Source organism: Aspergillus candidus (assembly GCF_002847045.1).
Source record: "Aspergillus candidus strain CBS 102.13 unplaced genomic scaffold BDW47scaffold_24, whole genome shotgun sequence".
Lineage (NCBI taxonomy): Eukaryota > Fungi > Ascomycota > Eurotiomycetes > Eurotiales > Aspergillaceae > Aspergillus > Aspergillus candidus.
Window position 1 is genome coordinate 251,337 of NW_020194029.1, and position 24,240 is coordinate 275,576.

At 50.1% G+C, this 24,240-nt stretch overlaps 4 protein-coding genes across 4 annotated transcripts; 2 read left to right on the top strand and 2 right to left on the bottom strand.

Annotated features, from left to right (window-relative positions):
* Positions 1-1,428: 1,428 nt before the first annotated feature.
* Positions 1,429-6,023, bottom strand: BDW47DRAFT_131857 (putative ABC multidrug transporter; the record flags this gene model as incomplete). Its single annotated transcript, XM_024817409.1, has 6 exons — positions 1,429-1,846; positions 1,911-2,140; positions 2,190-2,423; positions 2,482-3,417; positions 3,475-5,004; positions 5,073-6,023. The coding sequence occupies 6 exons, from the start codon at positions 6,021-6,023 to the stop codon at positions 1,429-1,431; spliced, it is 4,299 nt and encodes a 1,432-aa protein (XP_024671818.1).
* Positions 6,024-6,636: 613 nt separating this feature from the next.
* On the top strand, positions 6,637-9,792 carry BDW47DRAFT_106410 (Zn(II)2Cys6 transcription factor). Its single transcript, XM_024812759.1, has 9 exons — positions 6,637-6,890; positions 6,983-7,006; positions 7,100-7,215; positions 7,279-7,787; positions 7,870-8,004; positions 8,090-8,253; positions 8,317-8,754; positions 8,828-9,084; positions 9,151-9,792. The coding sequence occupies exons 1-9, from the start codon at positions 6,828-6,830 to the stop codon at positions 9,638-9,640; spliced, it is 2,196 nt and encodes a 731-aa protein (XP_024671819.1). The 5' UTR covers positions 6,637-6,827; the 3' UTR covers positions 9,641-9,792.
* A 775-nt stretch (positions 9,793-10,567) lies between these two features.
* BDW47DRAFT_106412 (U2 snRNP complex subunit HSH155) lies at positions 10,568-14,648 on the top strand. The gene is made up of 2 exons (XM_024812760.1): positions 10,568-10,747; positions 10,815-14,648. The coding sequence occupies exons 1-2, from the start codon at positions 10,740-10,742 to the stop codon at positions 14,488-14,490; spliced, it is 3,684 nt and encodes a 1,227-aa protein (XP_024671820.1). The 5' UTR covers positions 10,568-10,739; the 3' UTR covers positions 14,491-14,648.
* Positions 14,649-23,322: 8,674 nt separating this feature from the next.
* On the bottom strand, positions 23,323-23,967 carry BDW47DRAFT_106415 (uncharacterized protein). The gene has a single exon (XM_024812761.1). It carries the CDS (start codon positions 23,946-23,948, stop codon positions 23,733-23,735), a length of 216 nt encoding a protein of 71 aa, XP_024671821.1. The 5' UTR covers positions 23,949-23,967; the 3' UTR covers positions 23,323-23,732.
* Positions 23,968-24,240: the final 273 nt, after the last annotated feature.

Sequence of the window (24,240 nt, forward strand, 5' to 3'; positions counted from 1 at the left end):
GCGATATCAAGTCCAACAGACAAAACACGTTTCAGTGCTAGCTTTCTTCAGGTTAATAGAACCAGGCCCCATGACAGACAACCTCATCTCTGCGACGCGGGGGTAAAAATAGCTTCGCTAGCCGCCCTGTGATCCTTTGTGAGATGAGTGTCATTATAGATGTGTCTCCATAATCCTTGCAGTCGCACAGAAAGCTTCTTATACAGCGCGTAGGCGTGGTATTCGGAAACCACTGCCTGGCCAGAGGCTGGTGGAAAGAAGAGGCGAGGCAGTAAGACCGAACTAGACAGTATCCGGGCTGACAATTAAGCGCCCGGGAACAATCCTGGAAATCATCTGCGATCCAGAACGAATCGCTCCCTCGTGGTCAAACCTTGTTATTTTGGGTCATTTGGCTAGGAAGTTTAATCTCCGATGGGTTGGTTGCACTGCATGATGGTATTTAATTGTTGTTTCCAGAAGGATGGTTAGTTGGTGTTGTCATGACATACTGTACATCCTGTTGGATGGTATACTTGGGTAGGACACGATCTAGAAGGGACAGTCAGGGCGTATATTATCATATCAACCTTCTCATTACTGACTGGATTATCTGGGTTAAACACGACCAGGTTGTAACTGTGATTGTCGGTGACGGCAGAAAGACCATGGTTGTGCGTGGTCTTTAGACACAAAAGCGTGGTCTTTCCGCGCTGCGCGTTGGCGCCGGGAACATCCTAGGAAGGCTATATCCAGTTTACTTGAGGGCCATTTCTTGAGGTTAAAAACATTAGTGTGCTTTGATGCACTCCACGCGTACACCAGATGAGTAGACAAGGATATAGAAGGCCTATATGTAGTCTCGTAAATCCCTCCGTCCCCAAGGTCCGACTCCCAGCTAGTCCAGCAACTCGCCCGTCGGTGTCTGACACCTCGTTTGCAGTGTTGAGAGTCAGTCACGTTTACCACCTGATGGACGTGCAATGGTGAGGCAGGGTGTGGACCTCAACCCTTGAGCCACGAAATATAGGCACGATCCAGTAGTGATGTCACCTGCTACTGCTTGGTTTGATTACTATTTGTTAGGTATATCAGTCAGGTTAAGCCCTATACCAAACGTTGGTCACGTTTTGGTATAGCGGTATTGAGATGCTTCGTACCCGACGTCCAAGGCCCTTGTCTGAATTCCGGTTCAAGACACATGACGGGTACTGGTTTCATGTTTGCATGATTATTTCCGTTCGTTATCGATATGTATGCAATCCGTAAGCCCCTCCTCAAAGAAAAACATCATATTGCTCTAAATGCTCTCATCTAAACGCTCTAGCCTCGGTCTAACTGAATAAAATCCACCCTGGCCTATATAGGCTGATACTCCCACCGTAACTCCGCGATAGTCGTTTTAATCCATTTGAGTCACAGCATGAGGCTATGACGTTGGACAGTTCTCTATTGCTTCTTCACCTTGGTCTTCTTAGGCACCCGAGCCAACCAGTATAAACCGATCGCTGAGAACACGTTGAAGACGACGAACACCCACATGAGACCAAAGTTGCGCCATCGGTTCGTAAAAGAAATGCTGACACTCGAGAGAAACCTGTTGGTCTCTGAGATTTGGCAGAAGCGGCACTCGTCGGTGGCCTTGGAGTCTTGGACGAAGCCGCCGGCCATGGCAATATATGATCTCATGTATTCGCCGCATGTCGTACCGTTGGGAAGATTGAAGAAGACAAACTCGTTGTCCGCGCACGTGGCTGGTGCATTCGAAAGGGCTGTACCGACAAAACCATCGACAAAATATGTAAAGGGGTTGACGCGATACATGAAGATCCAAAAGCCTGGCATCTGTGTCGGACTGGCAAGAATACTAGTGACTAGTCAGTAGCTGTGCGTTAAGAAAGAGGGAACGGTGGAACAGATATACGACATACCCGCAAAACGTGAACATCATGACGGTTAGAAGTCCGACAATTCCGCCAGCCACCTCAGCACTGTCAATACCAGCAATGATGAGATGCGAAAAGGTGCTTGAGAACAAGAAGAAGACCCAGATAAAGAGGAAGACCAAGACACCACGGGAGTGTTCAGCATCAGTATATCGCGCGTTGCGGTACAGGCCCATTGGGAAGTACCAGAAAAAGAAGCTGAAAAGAGAAAATACCTACATTGTGTTAGCAGTGGACAGGAATAGACTTGGGATGCCTGTTTACCGAGTTCCAGAAGGCTTCAACAAGCATGTTTGCACAGATGAAGGCCACCCATGAATAGCTCTTCGATGGGCGCTCGCGAGCCTCATACATGGTACGTTGAGAGACAAAGACGGGCAAAATTTGATCAACAAGCTGGCTGAAAATGGTGAGGAAGATGAAAACACCAAAGAGCTGATTCTGGAGACCACTTTGGGTATTGTCAATGTTGAGGAAAGACAGGCCAATAAACAGGGCCTAAGGTAAATGTCAGCGTACTTTCCCCGAATAATAAAGCGAAACGGCAATATCTTACTCCTCCAGCAGACAAAAATCCTTTTGACAGGACGTAGGTAGGACTGCGATAATACTGTTGAAAGACACGGCGGCAGACCTCCCTGAGCTGAAGCCCGAGAGGTGCAGCAAACTCGGATACGTGTACCGGCCCCAGTGAGGGCTCGTTGGAGCGGGCTTTGGACGACAGTCTGGCGAGCTCGTCTTGCACTTCACGGTACTCTGGGCTGTTACGCCACGCCACAGGCCAGTCGATGTCGCTACCTGAGCCAGGGGCGGCACCAATCACGTGCAGCATATGTTCAGCTGGGTTAGCCTCTGGCGAACAGGGAGCGCCGCCGTTGCGAACAAAATAGTCGAGAAGGGTCTGCGAGTTCTTGCCAATCGGGCCAAAGTATACTGTGCGGCCTCCCTTGGCAAGAAGCAGTAGTCGGTCAAAACGCTGAAAGAGGATAGCAGAGGGCTGGTGGATAGTGCAGAGGATAGCCTGGCCACTGTTTGTAAGCTTCTCCATCAGATCGCACATAGACCATGATGTCTGGCTGTCAAGACCTGAAGTAGGCTCATCGAGGAAGAGTAGCAACTTAGGTCGGGCGGCTAACTCGACACCAACTGTGAGTCTCTTGCGTTGTTCAACGTTGAGGCCTTCGCCTGGCACGCCAATGATGGCATCGGCATATGGCTGCATATCCAGTAGCTCGATGACGGTGTCCACGTAGGCTATCCTTTCCTCCTTTGAGTAGTTTGGGGGTTGTCTCAAGAGCGCGCTGAAAGTGAGGGCTTCTCGGACCGTCGACGTGTGCAAATGCAAATCTTGCTGCTGGACGTACCCCGTTTGACGTTGGAATGAGGCATCACGAGGGTTTCCGTTGACCAACATGCTTCCACTGATGACACCCATTGTAACACGGCTCGCCAGCACGTCAAGGAGCGTTGTCTTACCGGCTCCGGAGACACCCTAATATGCTACATCAGTATGCTTCAAAAGTTCAGGTAAGCGGTGGCCGACACGCACCATGAGTGCCGTTAGAGTTCCAGGCTTTACCCAGCCATCTACATGATCCAGAAGGCGGCGGGTCTCATCCTTGATCTTGACATCATAGCAGATGTCCTGCCAGTGAAAGACGGACGTAGCTTTCTCAATATTTGCAGTGCTTTCGTAAACGTTATCACCAGCGATGACCTCCTTAGTCGGCCGGCTGTCGGTAGTGGTCTCAATATCCTCAGCCTTTGGGGCATGCTTCTTGATCCCCTTGCGTGTAAAAACAAGGACTTCACCTTTGGAGCGTTCAGACGCCACCAATTCTACCGCAACCAGGTGGCCGACGCAGAAGGCGATACAGAAGGCGATCATAATGCCGATGTTACGCCACTTGTGGGCATTCTGGTATCCATACGATGTCTCGAGATAGGAAGAGCCACTGACAAAATTTGCAGCAGGAGTAGAGCCGGGCACGGTACAGACACGCTCGCTTGCTTCGATCGAGGAGTAGTCAGGTCCGGCCGGAACAAAGGAATCACATTCAAACATGCGTCCCACAAGCTCATTGGTCATGAGGCTGTCGAACCCGTAATGCACAGGGTTGACCCAACGCAACCATCCCAGCCATACCTGCATATATTGGATCTTGATGGCAAATCCAGTATACAAACAGATAATAAGGAGGATGACAGATGCTGGAGCCAAAGCCTGGGCAATGGTCTTGGTGAGCGATGCCATTAGCCTGAACATCATGGACATCGTAAGCGTGATGATGTAGACAACCAGCAGAAAAAAGAAAAATGGACCAGCTTCACGACGCATATTGCACATGAAGTAAAGTGCAATATTACAAATAATGGCGTTGACTGTTTTGTACGGCAGATCAATAATCATCGATGATAAAGCCTCAGAGCTAGGATGGTACAGCGCGTATCGGTTATGTTTCTCAACGATAGGTCGTTTGGCATATAACGTCATGATCTCTAGCATGCTGCCAAATGCGTTGCTCAGGATAATGAAGAAGAGAAGAGTGCCACGTCTTGTAAGGCTTTCGGAAGTGTTGGATAAGTTGTAGAAAATACTGGCCGTCATGAGAGACATGAAGAGGTTTGTCAACAACATTGTCAGAGTCATGCTCGGATCTGATTTCAGGAGGATCCAGTTTCTCCATAGAGTAAGCTTGACTTGCTGCCAGTATGAGAGGTTGAAAGGCGAGCCCTCGCGCTGTGATCTCGCCTGGTCGACCCGTCGTGAGGCCAGGAAGCTGTCATAGTGTTCGCTGTCGAAGGGATACTGAGCAAGGTACTGGTCAATCTCGACGTTGAGACAAGCCTGGTGCTGGCTTCGCATCCAAGCATCGGCGAATTCGTCAGGGCTACGTGGGGGGTTGGCCCCAGGGCGCACAACTCTTTCCCGGTGGCTGGTCATGGAAGTGAGAAAATCGGCCGTTGTCTGACGATCAGGACAGGCAAAGCCGAGCTCTTCGAAATAGGCTTTGGCTTGGTCGGTGCGGCCAAAGTAGATTTGCCGCCCTTCATACAGAACCACAACTTTGTCAAAGACCTATGTAGGGTGGTTAACATCGTATGATTATAATCAAGTCTCGGGTTTGAATCCTCGACTCCGCATACCTCGTAGGCGTCTTGGGATGCCTGATAAATGGCAACGCAAGCAGTTGTCCCTAAAACATCCGCCTGGATCCGCAAGGCTCGACAGAACTCGAGAGCATTGGCACTATCCAGGCCTCTCGTGCTGTTATCCCAACACTGGAGAGGAGAATGGTTGAGAGCGGCCTCAGCGATGGTAACTCGTTTTCTCTCGCCACCGCTAACACCACGAATAAAATCGTTACCGACACGAGTGTTCCTTGTATGCGAAATACCGAACATGGCCATCATGACATCACAAAGATGCTCGGCATACTCGTGGCGAGAGACACCGGGCGGCATTGTCTTGGGGCAACGAGCAAGTGCCGCGAAGTAGAGGGTGTCGCGAACTGTCATGTGAGGGAAATGGGCGTCGACCTCTGCGGTGTAGATGGCCTCCCCTCGGAAGCGACTTGCCATCTGGCTAGGTTGAATTCCCTGATAGTTTATTGTGGATTCGTCGTTGATGTGAAAGCCGTGGGTGTCGCCAGCTATCGTTCGCAGAAGCGTCGAGCAGCCCGAGCCGGGGGGGCCGAGAACGGCCAGCATCTCGCCGCTACGAACCACACCTTCGAGGCCGCGAAGGATCTCCATACGCTGCTGCTTCTGACGCAGCACTATGTTTTTGAAGTAGGTGACGCCCTCCAAGATGACGTTCCCCACCGTCTTCTGATAATCAGTCGCAGTGCCGAACCCGTGCACGCTGAGGTCTCGGAAGGCAATTCCGGCAGTTCTGGGCTTCACGCCCTCAACGCTGCTGTTGCGGAGCTGGAAAAACGCCTTGACCCATTTCCTCACACTGAATTCAGGGCTCTGAGGATCCAGAAACGCTTCGGCGGGGGCAGGGAATAGAGATGGTTGTGGATATTGGACATTGGACGTATATCGACGAGCCATTTGGGTGAGTTCTTCGTCCATCCGCATATCTTCTTTCATGGCAAGAGCACCATTCTCTTCGGCGCATTTAGAGGTATGCGCTCCCACGACCGTTCCATCAGAACGGACCGAGTCGGCGGCGTCGGGGTGCTCGGTCATGTCTTTAGTGCTAGTGGAAGACTGTCGCGGAGGGAGCAAGTCCAAAGGATGACAAGGTTGACAAGACGTGAAAAGACGTGATATGAGTTCGTTTTATTTGATTAATAGAGAGCAGGCAGCGGAAGAAATCTGTAACGAACGCAAAAGAATTGGCCAGGTCAGTCCGCGAAAGAAAGCAATATTTGTGTTATGGGTACGAAAGTCAAGATGTTCAAGGAATAAAAAGCAGAATGAGACAGCGGCGCCATCCTAGTTGCAGCAGGAATATTATTCAAATCCGGGATACGAAAAGCATTTCAAAGACCCCTGCCTATCACACATATACGTCTCAGCCTGTGGGAGCGGTGATGCTCCGGTCATTGTCGCGCTGCGCCGGTATCCGAAACACCGAGATTTCATTCTATATCAGTCGCATAGCCCGGTCTTTCGGACCTCCGTCTTTGCGCCAATCCCTACTCTATGCCATCCCGTTCAGTCATACTCATACATCAATTGTAAAGGTCAATTCTCTCCACAGCTCCACATCCGGAATTTGGGCTAATTTCTTGGCGGTAAGAGTGGCGCGAAGGAATCTAATACCATGGATTCCCCTCGCACTTTCGGCTCCGTCCACCTCCGCTTCCCAAACCGCGCACGCCCATACCTCTGAGTGCGAAGAGAGCTGATAGGAGATTGATGTGCTTGTATCCAGCCTCATAGTACACTATGTCTGCCGCGCAAGAGACCGAAGCTGCCGCCGCACCGAGAGCGGGACCCTCTCTCAAGGCAGTAAGTCCGGTCTTTATACATTTGTTCCCCTCTCCTCTTAGTTGTCCCCAGAAACAACATCTAGACATTGTTAATGGAACTGCTTCATTTAGTGTGATGGCTGCCGGCAACGAAAAGTGAGTCCTCCATAACACACCATCGGACTTTCGCTCCATCGTGCTTTAAGTCTTGACTTGATCTGGCCTCGCCTTGTGCTTATGGCTCCGTAGGTACGCTGCAACAAAAGATCACCTTGTTCGAACTGTGAGCGAGCAGGCCGCCAATGTGTGACCTTACCACGTGTCGCTAGAGCCAAGCGCTGCCAAACCCCAGGACTCTCTAACTAGTGAGTAAAGACCTATCCTCCGTGTGCGATTCAGAGTCCATCGCTCTAATGACACTCAAATAGCGATGTGAAGATTAGTAGCATTGACGAAAGACTGGATCGAATGAGTCAGGTTCTAGAAACTCTGGTTTCGGAAGAGACCAAGAGCCAGCGAGCGACGGCCTCTATGGAAAGCGCCAGTCCCATGAGCCTGCATTCGTCTTCGAGTCAGAGACCTCTCTCCAACTATCTTACCGGGCCGCATGACCTGCCCCGGAGTGATGATACTTCCGACAAACAAAAGCGCAAGCAGGACAAGAATAATCCGGTCGAGGGCCCGTCGTCGTTTTCTGCGCACTCGACGCATGCCATTAATTTCCTTAACAAGGTCGCTGAGGCTAAATGTGACGACTGTGACAGCAACGAGATAGAAGAGCTACTGGATTCCATGCGTGCCATTGTTGACGCCGTCAAAGTTCGTCGACAGTCAACCCAATCCCTTTTCCCACTTGCGATTCCCAGCACAACCCAATGCACACCAGCTGAACTCCCACCTATCCAGGTGGCGGTAGCCGTGATCCGAAAAGCCCAAGGTAAATTCCCTTCACTTTTATTTTTCATTGCCCTGCAACAATTTTGTGCGCCGTGGAGCCTAGCAGCTGACAGGGAAGCTAGAGCAGGGTGATCTGGTCCTCAACGTTCTGAATGAGCTGCTACACAGTCGAAGTCTGTCAGACATGTGCATGACGGTTTATTTTTCGCAAGATTACTCAGATGCAGAGTTCATCATCGTCAACCTTGCTATATACTGTGAGTGAAAGGGCCGAAAGTCTCACCAGCCAGTGTATCATGTATCGCGCGCCGAAAACGTTCTACTAAGATGCCTTGTTCCTAGTTTTGCTCTCCAACACCGAGTCAACGGTAACAGGAGACGAAGTGAGAGACCGAAAGCATACAGAGAATTACCTCTTGCTCCAGCGAAATGCTGAAACAGCTCTATCAAGACTGTCCCTATACGTCGAAGCCTCCCACAACATGACACTGGCTCTTGTCCTTGGAGTATGAACATGCCTTGAAGATCGGTTACTTACATTTCAACGACTAACTGCACGAACACTACAGGCGATCTATGCAGTCGACATCTCGAGGCCCTCCCTGGCTTGGACACTCATTTGTGCATCTTATCAAAGTGCCTACTCGCTCGGCTATCACACATGGGCACGTGGGTCAGACCAGTCCTCTAACACACCAAACAAATTCGGGCTGCTGTTTTGGGTCATATACTACTTGGAGAAGCATTTCTGCATACGACTTGGTCGTTGTTCCATTATAATAGATACCGAGATCACAGTTCCTCTTCCAGGTTCTCCTGGCGCAGCAACCAATCCCGGGATGGACTACTGCCACCTCATCGTTAGGACCGGAAGTCTGGCCAGTCGCATCTACCAAGAGCTCTATAGCACGCAGGCTACTGGTCTTCCAGACGACCTGCGCGCACAAAAAGCGTTGAACTTGTCGCAAGAATTGTGCGGCATACGGGATGAGTCTCGAAGGGCCATTGTATGATATTCATCGTCTCTCCATCAGTCTATGTTTGACTTGGTCGGCTGACTGTTCCGCGCCCCATCTCTAGCAGTCCTGGGCCCAGTATCGCTCGGACCATGATCTGCCTGGTGTGGACATGATTAAGCACCTGGCCAACTTGGATGAGGTATTCTGGTGGTCCACGCTCACACTTATATATCGAGCTGTTCCGCCCCAGCCCGACTTTACCGTCAATTTTGCGGACGAATGCATCATCGCTGCTCGAGCAGCTCTTGAGTCGCACCAGAAGATCACTTCATCCTTCGAACTAAATAGATTGAGACCCCTTTCATCTTACATCAACTGGTGAGTCAAAATCTCCAATCGAGCTAAGTATAAGGACCGCAAAGACGCTAACGGTAAAAAAATCAGGTTGATTCTTTCTTCTCCGTTCGTCCCTTTTATCGTTATATTCTGTGATGTCATAGAACATGAAAACACTAACGACCTCGACATCATGCAAGCTTTCATAAGTTCTATCGAGTCTGCCGCTCACTGCTCTGTCCCAATTGCTAGACACCACAAACTCTTCCAAGTATTCCACGAGGTGGCACGGCGCTTTCTGCAGCTGAAAGTGAGTCAAACACCGTCACAGCAAGGTCATGAGGAGCTTAAAGCCCAGATGAACCGCTGTCTTGGTGCGCTGGGGTTACACCAACCGCGCAGTGTGCAAAATGGATGGAGCGATAGTTTGACGTCTCTGCCTCCTATGGTGTCAACGCAATCTGCCGTTCACAATTTGGAGATACCCGTCAGTATGGAGCAACCTGTGCAGACGATGAGTTGGTATGCTTTCGGCCAGCAGATGTTCGAGTCATTTGGTAATGACCAGCCGCCTTTCTCGGGCGGCTTGGACATATGAGCAGCCTGGGCAGTGGATCGCTGGCCAGCGGACTCTACTCAGTGAGCTTTACACAAGTGAGATCTGGCTCTCTTTGGATTGGCTAGTCATAATATCAAAAAGGTATTCAACTATTTGCGGGTCAGATTGGTTCAAGTCTAGCTGGATTAGACTCATGTGAAGATCGTGTTATGATAATGCTTTTTAATTACTATCATATTTTATCATTTCACGTCGTAATAGGCTTGGTATGTTATTTGCTCGTCTTTCATCGTAGTTAAAGCTATAACATAGTGTATTATTGTTCTATATATTTCTATAAGAACCCCTCCTTACTTTGATTCGAAGCTTCTATTATAGTGAAGATAGGTTTTTATGTTATTAAAATGACCCTTTCTCAAAAAATAAGCTAAGTAGTCAGGAAGAGCACATACGTATAAGCTAACCCGTAATAATGGGCTTCGTACGGAGTAGAATGTCTGGACGTCCAAGGGCGGGAACCGCGGAATCCGAAATGCGGCAGTGCCGAGCATACTATTTACTGAAGATTGTCTGTATTATTTGCCGGACTCGTCTTCCATTGTGCGCTGTACTTTGGTGATTTGAATGGGGCTTGAAACCGGACTTTCGGGTGGCCGAATGTACGAAATTCCGGGATGGTATTTCCTGTTTGATAAGTACCGAATTAGATGTCACTTCCCTCGTAGAAGAAGACTTGAGGGGAAGGGAGTTTCGCTGCGAAGGAAGAACGCTTCTTTTAAACAAGCCAAGACTTCACCTGAGAGAAGGGGAACACTATACCAGATCCAGTGGTTCGCTGTCACCGCAGACGGAGTACTCCGCAGAGGACTGTCAAATGCATAATGCTGTTTGATGCCTTAGGCAACAAATTTTGATATCACGTGGTTTTGTTTCGGATTAGTCATTCCTTAGTCACAGAACTGACGCCAACTTCATCCTTTCGCGCAGAGTATTTTCTCCGTATCATCATCAGCGATACAACCCAACATCATCTCTAGTACGCCGTTCTCGCGGTGCCCTATCCGGATGTAGCTGCTGCTGCCCATGCTTGGGATTATCGGCTCTCTTTCACACCCGTGAGGTTCGCACAAACGCCATCATGTCTGACTGTCGGTCCACACCAACCTCCCCCCCATCCCCCATCCCCACATGACATTCCGCTGATACCATCCACAGCCGATTTTGAGGCCGTTCGAAAGCTCCAGGCGGAGCGCAACGCTGCCGCAGCTGGGAGTAAAGGTTCTAGGACCTTTGATCCGTCTAGCCAGCGCACTGACAACTCGACCAAGGCCTCCATGACGGAATCCTTCGACACGACCCTGTACGACCGCGGTGGCGCCGAGAAATTTGCCGGCTATGATACTTCGATTGCGGTCGACGGTGAGGATGAGGAGATGGAAGATGCCGATGCCGGCCACCGCTTGGTCGGCCAATACACTGCCACCAGTAGCCAGATGGACGAGTTCGCCCGCGGAAATGGGGTCGAGGAGGAAGACGCCCTGCTCGGGCGCGAAAAGGCTGCCCGGATCGCCGACCGCGAGTCCGATTATCAGAAGCGCCGGTTCAACCGCGGTGGCCTGACCCCTACTAGGGCCGATCCGTTCGCCGCGAACTCTCAGGCCAACGAGGGGGAAGGCCAGAGCTATCGTGAAGTCATGGCCCTCCGCGAGCTTGAAAAGGAAGAACAACGGGTTCAGAAGCTGATCTCTGACAGACAGGACTCGGGTGAAAATGGTGTTCCCGAGCATGAGGCCACCTTGACGGCGGGGGACAAGGAAAACGAAGACGCCGGTTCGACGGTTGCTGCCACAGGACGCAAGCGCAAGCAACGGTGGGATGTGTCAACGGAGCCGACCGACGAGAAAGCCGAGGCTCCCGAGGCCCCCGAGTCAAAGCCCAAGCGATCACGATGGGACCAAACCCCCGTTCCCGGTGCTCCCGATGAAGGTCCCAAGCGCCGGTCGCGTTGGGATCAAGCGCCCTCCCTCACTGCTGCCACCCCCGTCGGCAATGCAGGCCTCGCCACCCCCATGCATCCCTCTCAAGCAGGCGCTACGATGATACCAACTAGCTTTGGGACTGATATCTCCGGTCGAAATGCCCCGCTGTCGGACGAGGAGCTAGACATGATGTTGCCCTCCGAGGCAGACGGCTACAAGATCCTGGAGCCTCCTCCGGGCTATGCCCCGATTAGGACACCCGCACGGAAACTCATGGCAACCCCGGCTCCCGTTTCCAGCTCCACTGGCGTCGGGGGCTTCATGATGCAGGAGCCCGAGAGCGTTCGCTCCTTGGGCAAGCAGCTGCCCACCGATATCCCTGGAGTCGGTGATCTGCAGTTCTTCAAGCCGGAGGATATGGCCTACTTCGGGAAGCTGATGGAAGGCGGCGACGAGTCCGTCATGTCGGTGGATGAGATGAAGGAGCGCAAAATCATGAGGCTTTTGCTGAAGGTCAAGAACGGCACGCCGCCCATGAGAAAGACTGCCCTGCGTCAGCTCACGGACAATGCACGACAATTTGGAGCCGGCCCGCTGTTTAATCAGATTCTCCCTCTCTTGATGGAGAAGTCGCTTGAGGATCAAGAACGCCATTTGTTGGTCAAGGTCATTGATCGTGTGCTGTACAAATTGGACGATCTGGTTCGCCCTTATGTGCATAAGATTCTCGTTGTCATTGAGCCCCTCCTCATCGACCAAGACTACTACGCCCGTGTTGAAGGTAGGGAAATCATCTCCAACCTGTCAAAGGCGGCTGGTCTGGCCACCATGATCAGTACCATGCGTCCCGATATCGACCACGTTGATGAGTACGTGCGTAACACGACCGCTCGAGCGTTCGCCGTCGTCGCCTCTGCCCTCGGTATTCCCGCCCTTCTGCCCTTCCTGCGTGCCGTCTGCCGCAGTAAGAAGTCGTGGCAGGCCCGTCACACTGGTGTCAAGATTGTCCAACAGATTCCCATCCTCATGGGTTGCGCCATCCTTCCGCACTTGAAGGGCCTGGTTGACTGCATCGCTGATAACCTTAGCGATGAGCAAGCCAAGGTGCGAACAGTCACGGCATTGGCCGTGGGAGCTCTGGCTGAGGCGGCCAACCCTTACGGTATCGAAAGCTTCGATGAGATCCTGAACCCCCTGTGGACGGGCGCCAGGAAGCAGCGTGGCAAAGGACTGGCTGCGTTCCTCAAGGCCGTCGGCTATATCATCCCGCTGATGGACGAGGAGTACGCCAACTACTACACCAGCCAGATCATGGAGATTCTTCTCCGCGAGTTCTCTTCCCCAGATGAGGAGATGAAGAAAGTGGTTCTCAAGGTGGTTTCGCAGTGCGCCAGCACGAATGGTGTGACGGCTGGGTACCTCAAGGAGCATGTTCTGACAGACTTCTTCAAGAGCTTCTGGGTGCGGCGCATGGCTTTGGACAGAAGAAACTACCGCCAGGTGGTCGACACGACCGTCGACCTTGGACAAAAGGTGGGCGTCGGCGAGATCCTAGAGCGTGTGGTGAACAACTTGAAGGACGAAAGCGAGCCATACCGAAAGATGACTGTGGAAACGGTGGAGAAGCTCATTGCCTCTCTCGGGGCTGCCGACATCTCGGAGAGACTGGAAGAGCGGCTGATCGACGGTGTGCTCCACACATTCCAGGAGCAAAGCATCGAGGACCTCGTGATTTTGAACGGGTTTGGAACCGTCGTGAATGCGCTCGGCACCAGGTGCAAGCCGTACCTGCCGCAGATCGTCAGTACCATCCTCTGGCGACTGAACAACAAGTCCGCTACGGTCCGTCAACAGGCCGCAGATCTCATCTCACGGATTGCCATGGTCATGAAGCAATGCGGTGAAGATGCGCTAATGGGCAAGCTTGGTATCGTACTGTACGAGTATCTGGGTGAAGAATACCCCGAGGTGCTTGGTTCGATCCTGGGAGCTCTGCGTTCCATCGTTACCGTCGTGGGTATCAACCAGATGCAACCGCCCATTCGCGATCTCCTCCCCCGTCTTACGCCCATCCTGCGAAACCGCCACGAGAAGGTGCAAGAGAACACCATCGATCTCGTGGGTCGTATCGCCGATCGCGGACCCGAAGCGGTCAACGCCCGCGAGTGGATGCGTATCTGCTTCGAGCTGCTCGACATGTTGAAGGCCCACAAAAAGGGTATTCGCCGTGCTGCCAACAACACGTTCGGTTTCATTGCGAAAGCCATCGGCCCGCAGGATGTTCTGGCCACCCTCCTGAACAACCTTCGCGTGCAGGAGCGCCAGTCTCGTGTGTGTACAGCCGTCGCCATCGGTATCGTCGCAGAGACATGCGCCCCGTTCACCGTCCTTCCGGCACTGATGAACGAATACCGTGTGCCAGAGCTGAACGTGCAAAACGGTGTGCTAAAGGCCATGTCTTTCCTGTTCGAGTACATCGGCGAGATGGCCAAGGACTACGTCTACGCGGTGACGCCCCTACTCGAGGACGCGCTCATCGACCGGGACCAAGTGCACCGGCAGACAGCCGCCAGCGTAGTCAAGCACGTCGCGCTAGGCGTGGTCGGCCTCGGCTGCGAAGACGCCATGGTGCATCTCCTCAACCTGGTCTTCCCCAACATCTTCGAAACCAGTCCACACGTGATCGACCGGGTGATCGAAGCCATCGACGCGATCCGCATGGCTGTCGGCACCGGCGTCGTGATGAACTACGTCTGGGCGGGCCTGTTCCACCCGGCGCGCAAGGTGCGCACGCCGTACTGGCGACTGTACAACGACGCGTACGTGCAGAGTGCGGACTCGATGATTCCCTACTACCCCAACTTAGACGACGACGGATTGGCGCGCTATGAGTTGGCGATCATTGTATGAACAAAAGCTCGTCGTTTGGATGTACTTTCTATTGCACTTGTTTCTTTCTTTGCTACTGTTTCTAGCATTCGCTTGGGCGGTTTTGATTTGCGACGGTGTTTCGTTGCTGGCGGGTTGGGACATGTATCTAATTAGGAGCGGATAGTAATGGTTTCTCCATTGAACACTTCTTCAGTTAAATCTCCTGAGATTGGTGGGCATAGATTCGCTTGTCGATGAAGTATATATCTGTATAACCAAACCACGAGAACGCCTTATATACAAACTAAACATCGAGATAATAGAGAAGATGTCATAACGCATATCGATCATTGGTGGGTAACAGTGAAGATCAAGTATCAAGTATATATCCATCCACTATCCAGACATCAGAGTGACTATCACCCGGTCGATCTGGGGATTGTCTATGCTGATCGTAGAGTTCATCACGTCAAGATCTTTATCTCAATACAAGACAAACATCATATCATTATACTCACTATATCACCATATTCAATCTACAGATAATACTCACAAAATAATCCATGCTGACCTCATCCACCATAGCGAAAACACGAGAGCAAAAATAGACGCTTACATAACCACCAACACCACCATCCCACCCACACACACTCTCTCTCAGTCAGCCACCAGATTCTCGTCGTCATACTCATCACAGGGGAGAATGATACGGGCATTAGTATGCATATTGCATATTGCATTGCATGTCACATATTACGAGAGTAATCACTAACAGCCCGCCCGTCCATACTGGGGCCCCCAACACAATTCGTCCGTCCATGTTTACTGGTGTTTCCGTCCCTGAAGTTTGAACACTTCAAAAAAAAAAAAAAAAAACGCATTGGTTAGGTGACGGTAGTGGTACCCACACCCACCTCTACTTTTTTCTCCAGTGCGCAACAAAACTAAATCGAATCCATGGTGGCAACGCATTCGCCACAAGACACAGTCCACACAGATCCATGGCGTCGGTGCCAAGCATTCGCCCTGCAGCCTTGAGCTATGTGCCGCGTAAGCCTTCTCCATCCGCCTATGTCATGTGCGGGCTTGGCGGAGGGTCCCTCCTGTGGGGAAAGGGGATTTTCGACTTATGCGGTAGGTGGACTGTACCTCAGTAGGTAAGGTGAGGACCTGGTAGGTAGGGACTAAGAAAGGGACCTAACTAAAGGTGCAGTGCCAGAACTTAAGACTAAAGTAGAGGCCGAGGGATTATCGTTATTGGTTAGAGAGGAGGGGATACTGGTTTGAACCATGTAAAATGGTGTTTAGTTACTACTTACGGATACTCTTAGTAGGTATGGGGTTCAAGAGGTTGGGTCACCTATGGAATGATAGATGGGTAGTTAGTTATTAGTATGATCTTAGTTATGGTGTCAAGAGACGGCTGGTTGGGCTTAAGCATCCTCCACTCTCTCTCTCTCCCTCTCTCTGCTTCTCCATCGGGAGTTTTCTTTGTTGGTTACATTCTTTGCTTTATTTTTTTCTTCTTTATTGTTGTTATTATGTTATTATTTTACTTTATTTGTTTTGACTTTCGATCTCGTAGTGCTCTTAGTGTACAGGTGCCCCATACTAACTCTCTCGTACTACTATCATTTCCTCTATGGGTATGATCTTTTGAGAGGTGGATGAATTGAGGCTGACACGAGACTTGGCAGTGGGCAGTGGGCAGTGAGCACAGTAATCATGGTATGTCATGCCATGAGAACTAACCACAACAATCACATTGTCATGAAGCTAAACTGGTATGACGGATCAGTCGCAGGAGAGCTGCATCCCTAATAATATCCATCTCCGAACATACGTAAGGCAGACGCGCATCACAGAGACATTCCCCCCCTCCTCCTCCACCCTGTATGTAAGTGAAGCACACTGCATGTTTTACCCCCTCTGGTGCTGATAGGCCTGGGAAACCTTTTTCCGGACACGCCCCAATTGACCGTGAGCGCAGACGCCCGGTCCTCGCATTCATTCAATGACTTTCCCGTCTGGCACCGGAATGTTACGATGGAGGTGGACGCTTTGAGTAGGAGATAGTAGAATATTATTCGCCCGAGTGCTTGAGAGGTTATTATGGGGTATAGTCAGCCTGATACTTACGCCCTCCTCCTCGGGTTCATGTGAATGAAAGTTCTCGCTAAGAAGGGCAGGTCGCTTCGCAGCGGACTTTGTCCGTTCGTTCGTATCGAAGTCCCGGTTCCTAGATCGATATCTTTGATCTGGTCGTATTGTCTATCATTTTCTTACTCATATGTCATTCTATTCATGTATGTAATCCATTTAATCTTGTGATAATATGGTATAAGTAAGCCCACTCTCTATACAACCAAAATCAAACACAACTGGTGGCAACGTCAGCCCCTCGACACGACTTACGATTTATCCCGGTAGCGTCAGAGAAAGAACCCGGGTAGCGTCATCGAACCAAAAATAAAAGATAGAAGAAAAAAAAAAAAAAAGACTAACTAATCAGGGATTCACGACTAGTCTCATCCCTCTAACCGTTAGACAAGTCTAGGCGGAACCCAGTCCCTGTCGATACTACTCCGTGCTAGAGTGGGAGAGGTCGTTGTAAGAATTAGGCTAGGGCACTTGGCATGGAGGCCGGTCGTCCTAGTGCCCGATCAAAGGGAGCAATCCTGTATCCGTAAATGGTCTGGACTTTTTTACTTTCCATTTTTATTTCTTTTTATTTTTTACCTGGTAAGGGGATGGAGCTGTCTGTGCCTTATGGTTTCTTCATATGTTCAAGTATATTATACTTTCACGCTCAGGGGTGGTTAGTCACATTCACATCAAATGCAGAAGTGGGCATTCTTGCGGAACTACGGATACTACGTACTCATACTAATGTAGTGTGCGGAGTAGAGTATACATATTCAGTCTGGCATGCGCACGTCCTCGGGACGTGCTGGAGATAGATAGGTAGGTAGTACTCCGTACTCGGTACTTTAGACATACATACATCTACAAAGTTAACTAGCTTCTATGATTACGATGTAGTAATCAATCGGAAGGAGTCGATTGTGCTGCAACTGCACCCGGACGCCATTGACATCAGCCAAGCGGAGGACTCCACTTTCTGCACACTGGGGGTGTTTATTCCCGTTGGGGATCGCGCCTTGCCCGAAGCTTGTTTATGTTTGATTTGGGCTTTACCTCTGATTATTTGGTTGACGGAGGGACTCCGTACACCGTGATCTAATACTAATACCTGACTAGCATGGTTACTCTTGTGTATGGTTGGGTTCGTATTAGGGCTATATTGTCACGAGTAGATATAGATCGATAAGGAGAATCAACCACCATAGTGGCCACACGCCCACAGTAAAGATTCAAGACAATGAAAATGATCTCACAGGCAAATAAAGTAGTTCCTAGTCATCCCATGCAATGGTTGAATCTCAGAAAAATTGAAAATTAATTGATCAGGAATGACAGAACACGCGCCCTCCCCGACCACGCAGCCAGTGGGAAGACACGGGGCGCTGGACGGCGTGTTTCAGGATGGTGCTAGTGCGGGCGGACTAGTGCCAAGTGAGAGGGGGGAGGGATGGCAGTGGGTGTGGGGCTGATAGGCCGGGATCGCATCCAGGGATTCGCTGCGGGGTTTCTTGTAGTCAGGTACTTACTATCTTATTTACCCTGTCTTGCTGACTGTCTTCTTGAGAGGGCTGAAGTTATAGGTATACGAGTTGATGAAATAAGAAGGTTATATGAAGAAAAGTAGAGCGCATGGATAGATTCGGTCTGAATTTTGCAAGGTGATACCTAACTAACACGGATCTGTAGAAACGCCATGGCAATGCACCTGAGACCACGAAAGGCAAAGGTATGGCGTTTTTGGCCCTACACCTTCAGCCCACAAAATCAAAATAGATTAACAGTAACGTAGTTGTCAAGAGAAAAAGAAAAAAAAGGTAGAAAAGAAGGGGAAAGGAAAAGGGAAAAAAGGGTGCACGCGTCAGCTCCTGTGGGGCCCCATCCATGATTGGGTGATCATATTCCGCCAAGCTCGGCTATCGACTATCTGCCGTCTCTGCAGTGGGGCTCCGGGACCGGCTGAGAAGTTGATTCAGTGGGAGTCAGCCAATAGCGCCTCTTGGGTTTTGCAGGATTCCCTCCTATTTGAGCTAGCGCGGTTGTCGGGAACACTCGACTAGGATGGAGAAGAATTCCACTGGTGGTATCATATGTGACATTGATTCGGTTGGACTTGGCTGTAGTATGGGAATCTCGACATGTCTTTATATGTCCAGCAGGAGGATTTTCTATTCTGGAAACACGTTCCCGAGTACTGACTAGCGTCGGTAGGAGGTAACCTACCAGAGTACACTTATCGGCTTGATTTAATTTAACAAAGCGTTCGGGTGGACCACCATGTGTGGATCGACGGACTTAGTGCATCGGGATCGCGGGCCAATCAACAGATCTACTGCTCTTTTTTCTCTTTAAATCAATGTTTAGCTATGGTCATGAGGAGTTTATTTGTTTGATTAATATGGTTATCTTTGGGTTCCAAACTCTCCAGAGATAGAGCCCAAATTAACTGTTAGCAATTCATGTGGACCTTCTACTTTTTGCCCTTGAATAGTGGATATACCACCCCCCAAAATGCAAATTCTGAGGGCAAAGCTGAGAGCAAAGTTGAAGACTGCGGAACGTTCGGTCGACCTTCCATAATCTTGGCGTGCGGGCTTCGGGGACCAAGGGCATCCTGGTTGGGACACCGATGGCGTGGCAGGGGAGGAAAAGACCGGAGACCAGTAATGGCGTGCTTCCTCCCGTTCGACTTGTGTTACATACCACAAATTTTGATGATTTTCATCCGTTCAATTGATTGACTGACGTGCTATGTATCTTCCCCTTCCAATCTATTCACTCGTAAGTCATTCAGAGGTTGGATCTGACTAACCCCCAAACGCCAATCACGACGATCTGCCGTGTGGGATCTGCCAAGATGGGACCCCCCCATGCAGATGACAGATGTCTTAACCCGTTCTTATTTCGGTCGATATTCGCTTGATCATCCCAGGTTCCTGACGATTAACGTCTTGGGTGGTTTGGCAACTGTCGATCCATGTATGGATCTCATGGTGTACATGTACATACTACGGAGTACATATGTATACAAGATCGTATATGTCCTCGGGAATTTCGACCCTGTGGGACGATGGGGGTCGGGTTCACGGACCTGCTGTGATACTCTCCCATTCAGCCCGTCAGCACTGTAAAGAAATCACACCAGGGGAGGACAATGGCTGGTCGGAACTCGGTAGAGGAAGATTCAATAGCCCAACTATGACACGTCCCTGATAGAAACAGGATCTCAGCCAGAACTACCATGTGCTTGGCAATGTAATTGTCTGCCGCCCACTGCCGTGTCTTGAGCGTTATCCACTCTCGCATCGCTACGAGGCGAAACTAGGAATGCCTCCCACTACGACACCCACTATCAGGGGATCAGATAGCGGCAATGCCTTTTGGTGAGGCAATTCTTTGGTTGTGGTCACTGCGTCGGGGCAATGTCCAGCTGGAGTTTAAACCAGAATCCTCTGACCAGTGACCACAGTCGGGGTTGGAGGTCTGTTTCCTTGGAAATGACCGTCGGACGGCACAGACGACAAACTGTGTGGCTTGCTCAAATGGCGTCCCAAACAAACGGAGGGGGGTGGACTCGAAACCAACCCTAGCTACGGAGTCCACCACCCCTCACCATCCGTCATCCTCCCTAGTGATACTCATCCTCCACTCTTGTAAATGGTGCTTGGAAAACAAATACAAATGCTCTTTTTAAAAAAAATTCCAGCCTTCTTCGGGTCTTCAACGACCTCCTCAGCCGAAGCTAAACCAATTCGGCAACCATTGCGGCATGGGTCGATTTTTAATACGAGCTGTTCCTGTTACAATTAGTCGTCTCCACCGGATTCCCTGATTAGGAACCCCCGCACTGGATTTAGGATTAGGGTCAGGACGGTCACCCGCACCGGGTCCTCTCTAACCAAACTGACTGTCACTGACTGGCTATCGTGACTGGACCCATTACGCGTTTCTGGAGATGATGTGCCGTGTCCAGGGCCAAGTCTGCCGAATCCGGTATTGTACGACCTGCCGCGATAGGCTTAGGTATGATCCCTGTTTCTGGTGGGGATCCGTTTCCACCAGAATAAGGCTTTGACTGGTTGACAATTGATCCGAAAACTTCATCAGGTTCGATGGAGGGGAGGGGTCTGATAGCGAATGAGATTCAGCAGGTTGGGAAAAGCGGTGAGTACTGGGACTGAGACTGGGGTCCCGGGGGTCCCAACCACTGTTTGAATATGGTGTGCTTACTCCAGGTGGAGTATGGCACCAGCACAAACTTGGTAATATGTTAACTCGTTAGGTAGGTGAATACTATTCGAGTAATGATTCCAATGCACAAACCTTCAGGACTTTTCCTCAAGCGGACTTGGCGGCCAATACTGCCAGACCCGAGTTTTCCAATATGATACTGATAGGGACAAGCAAAGCTGTCTCGGTTGGGCTTTTCTGCCATCTCCATTCTCATTCTGCGTTGGAGATTGCCCAGACAAAAATAACCCTGCACCGCCCTATAGCCTACCACCCACCATATCCAGACAGCCACACGCCCCTCGCTCCCACGAGTCTAGAAGGGCTGGCTTACGCAACGCTCGCCGCTTGGGCCTCTCATCCTCGCGGTGCGGTTGTTCCAGCCGTAATCATTGGCTGCAGGATCTAGTTCCGTCCCGCGACTTAGTCTGTCCTTTGGACAACACTACTGCATCGTCTATACCGTCGTGGGCATCTAGATGGCATTTATCTCTCCTTCAATTTGATCCCATCCTGTGGGCAGCCAGCCACTCGCTCAAATCGAAACTGCCCTCGAGCCTCTACCATGTTTTCCATCCATGCATTGGATCACCTGGTGATCCTGATCCCGGGATACACTCGTGTCCGTAGCAGGATCTCGATGACGCAACAGGAACCGGAAAGGATGGAGGACCTTGGAAATTAACCGTGATTCTCGTGTAGTATCGATATCGCGCTAGATTCCACACTACAGATCTACCGCGCTCAGGTGATGATTCGACAGGGTCGTCTTCCGGTAGATACGAAGGATTGGGTGGGCTTGGTTTGATTTGGTATCTTGTCTTTGGCAATGACCCCACTTGGATGGAATGCGGAAAACTCTTCAATGCGTTGGAGAGGGACAGTGTTCCCCGATGTGTCTGAGACTGCGCTCCATTTGAGGTAGACTATCGCCGCGGTATACTGCTATATACGGAGTATGTGTAGATTTCTCGTAGCCATTCAAGAATTACCAAGCGTACAGCAGGTGTGGTACCCGACGAGCATGCAGCCTACCAGTTTATATTCGAGTAAACCTACGTTATCACGACCACAAACAGTTAATTGTTTACCAACTAGGACCCGAACTTGCGCTGATTCACGATCAGACCCTGAAAATTCCCATTGTTGATTGTACCAACGTTGACCATTCTCTGGAACAGACCCATCGTCCCATGGACCATGGCAAAGCCGCCTCGTGCCAGCCGTGTGGACTTTTCCCCACTGCGTGCCCCGCACCCGTAAGCCCACCACAGCCACCATTGGCCGGAACTCTCCTTCGCTACCTCTCGATTCATTTTCGGATGACTTTCGGTATTGCAGCAGTCATTCATCATTCATTCCATCATGTCAATCTTTCTTTCTAATTCTGCGCTAGTTGACTATGATTTCCCATTCCCAATATTCTTGTTCTATTAGTATTCACTCTTATTTTTATCTTTAATTTAAATAAATTAATGTACTCGTCGCCTTCGATATTAATTCATCTATCTATTCTCCGTATATCGTGTTCTATTGTTGTATACCTTCCACTATAGATTTCAACTCTGGCTCACCAGGTCCACGTTAATTTCCCCTACCCTTCCACAGTTTCCTTCTCGAAGGTCACGCCCACGCGACAAACGAGTCAGTGGATTAGATGATTTTCCAGTTCCAAGGAACCAGTTCGTTTGCTGAACCAGTCGACCGTTGAATTAGTCAGTGCCTTTCTACCGCCTCCGATAGTCGGATAGTAGAGAGCGGAGTCGACCTCACCAGTTGTGGTAATTTGTTTTGTTATACCTCCTTAATTACTACGTAATTGGGCTGTCTGACATAATGGATATTAATATTCAATTTTTCTTGATGATTGTTCACGGAGGGCTGCCGTGCTTGAGATACATGAGATGGAAAATGGCGATGAGATGAGATGAGATGGACGGATTGTGTGGTGTGGTGCACATGGCTGGCTTACTCTTCCCGCCCCTCCTTCAGTCTTTTCTCTCCTTTATTCTCTCCCCCTGTCCATCCCCCCGCGCGAGACGTCATCACCAGATCTAATGCAGGTAACCCTTGTCAACAATTTGAATCTGGGTTTTGGCTTGGGTAGACAAAGTGATGAGCTGTCCCTATCCTAGTAGCATGGCAGCTGGACTCATGGTGGCACAACTCCAAACGCCCCAGCCGACAACGGTTACAATTGATAAACAAAGGGGTTCATCGGCTAGGTTTTTTTTTAATCTGGAACTTGTAAACGAAGGCCTCGTAAGTTGTAACAGATGGTGATGGTTGCATTGTTGGATATTAATTGCTGTGGCGGTATTGTGGCGTCGCTGGTGACAAACCACGATGAGGGGCGTTTGCGGGCTTATCTTGCCTCTTGAGTGTGTGTATGCTATATACGATCGCGAAATAGATGTGTGTATTGGAAGAAAATATATTGTACTTTCAAGAATCTCATCTACTGTATACTACCTATCCTCTCTCCACAATAATAATAAACTCACATATACTCCTTCAACAAACCCACTAGATTGCTTTTGCATATTTCTCCCCATAACTGGCTTAATTTATTCCTCCCAACCCAAGCGACCTGTCAATGCTACTCCGGGATAAATTATACAACAGAGCGTGTGATCTGCTTATTCCATGCTAGAGTGGCCAATAGCCAACCCCCCAAGCCAGCGCTAATGAGTTACGGGTAGATAGTGGCAGGGCCGCTGACGTCAATGTGGTTCTTTTGACATGCACTTGCTTTGAAAGCGCCATGATGCCACAGGTGCGCGTTTTGGTTCCGCGTTCTGCAAGTTAACTGCATTGTCTATTGGATTGAGATTTGGGAGGCGTTGTTTGTGGTGGTTATCAGTGTGGTATGCTGTTGTTCATCCTTTTGGGGCGTTCTTGCTGTCTACCTATTGGGGTTTGGGACGGAGTACGGATACTGTGGTTGAGATCTGAGCTGTTGATGTGTAGAGGTCTTGATGGGGGGGGTAGACTGTAGGATGACGATGATTCTTGGTCTTGATCGGTGGAGGGACTTGGCCTGCATGGAACGATATGCTCGGTACAATATGGATTATTATCCGATCGGGTATCAGGACATGGTGAAAAGGATAGTAGGGGGACATGATGTTGAGAGAGAGGTAAATAAGAATAAGTTGGCATTGACCATACAATCCCCTATATGACTATGGATAACAGTGTCTGTTATACAGTAGAACCCTAGTTTTCGGTTGGAAAAGTCTGTCTAGAATGGAGACAACTTACCCCTACTATAGAGTACTCGTGGGATAGGATAGCCGTTAGTGCTGCAGGACTGTAGTACAGTGACTGGGGAGCATTCCTGACCGAGGCGTTCGTTGTCGCATGTCGTCATGGCGCAGGACCCATTGGATTATTTTCCTTAGCTCCCAGCTCCAT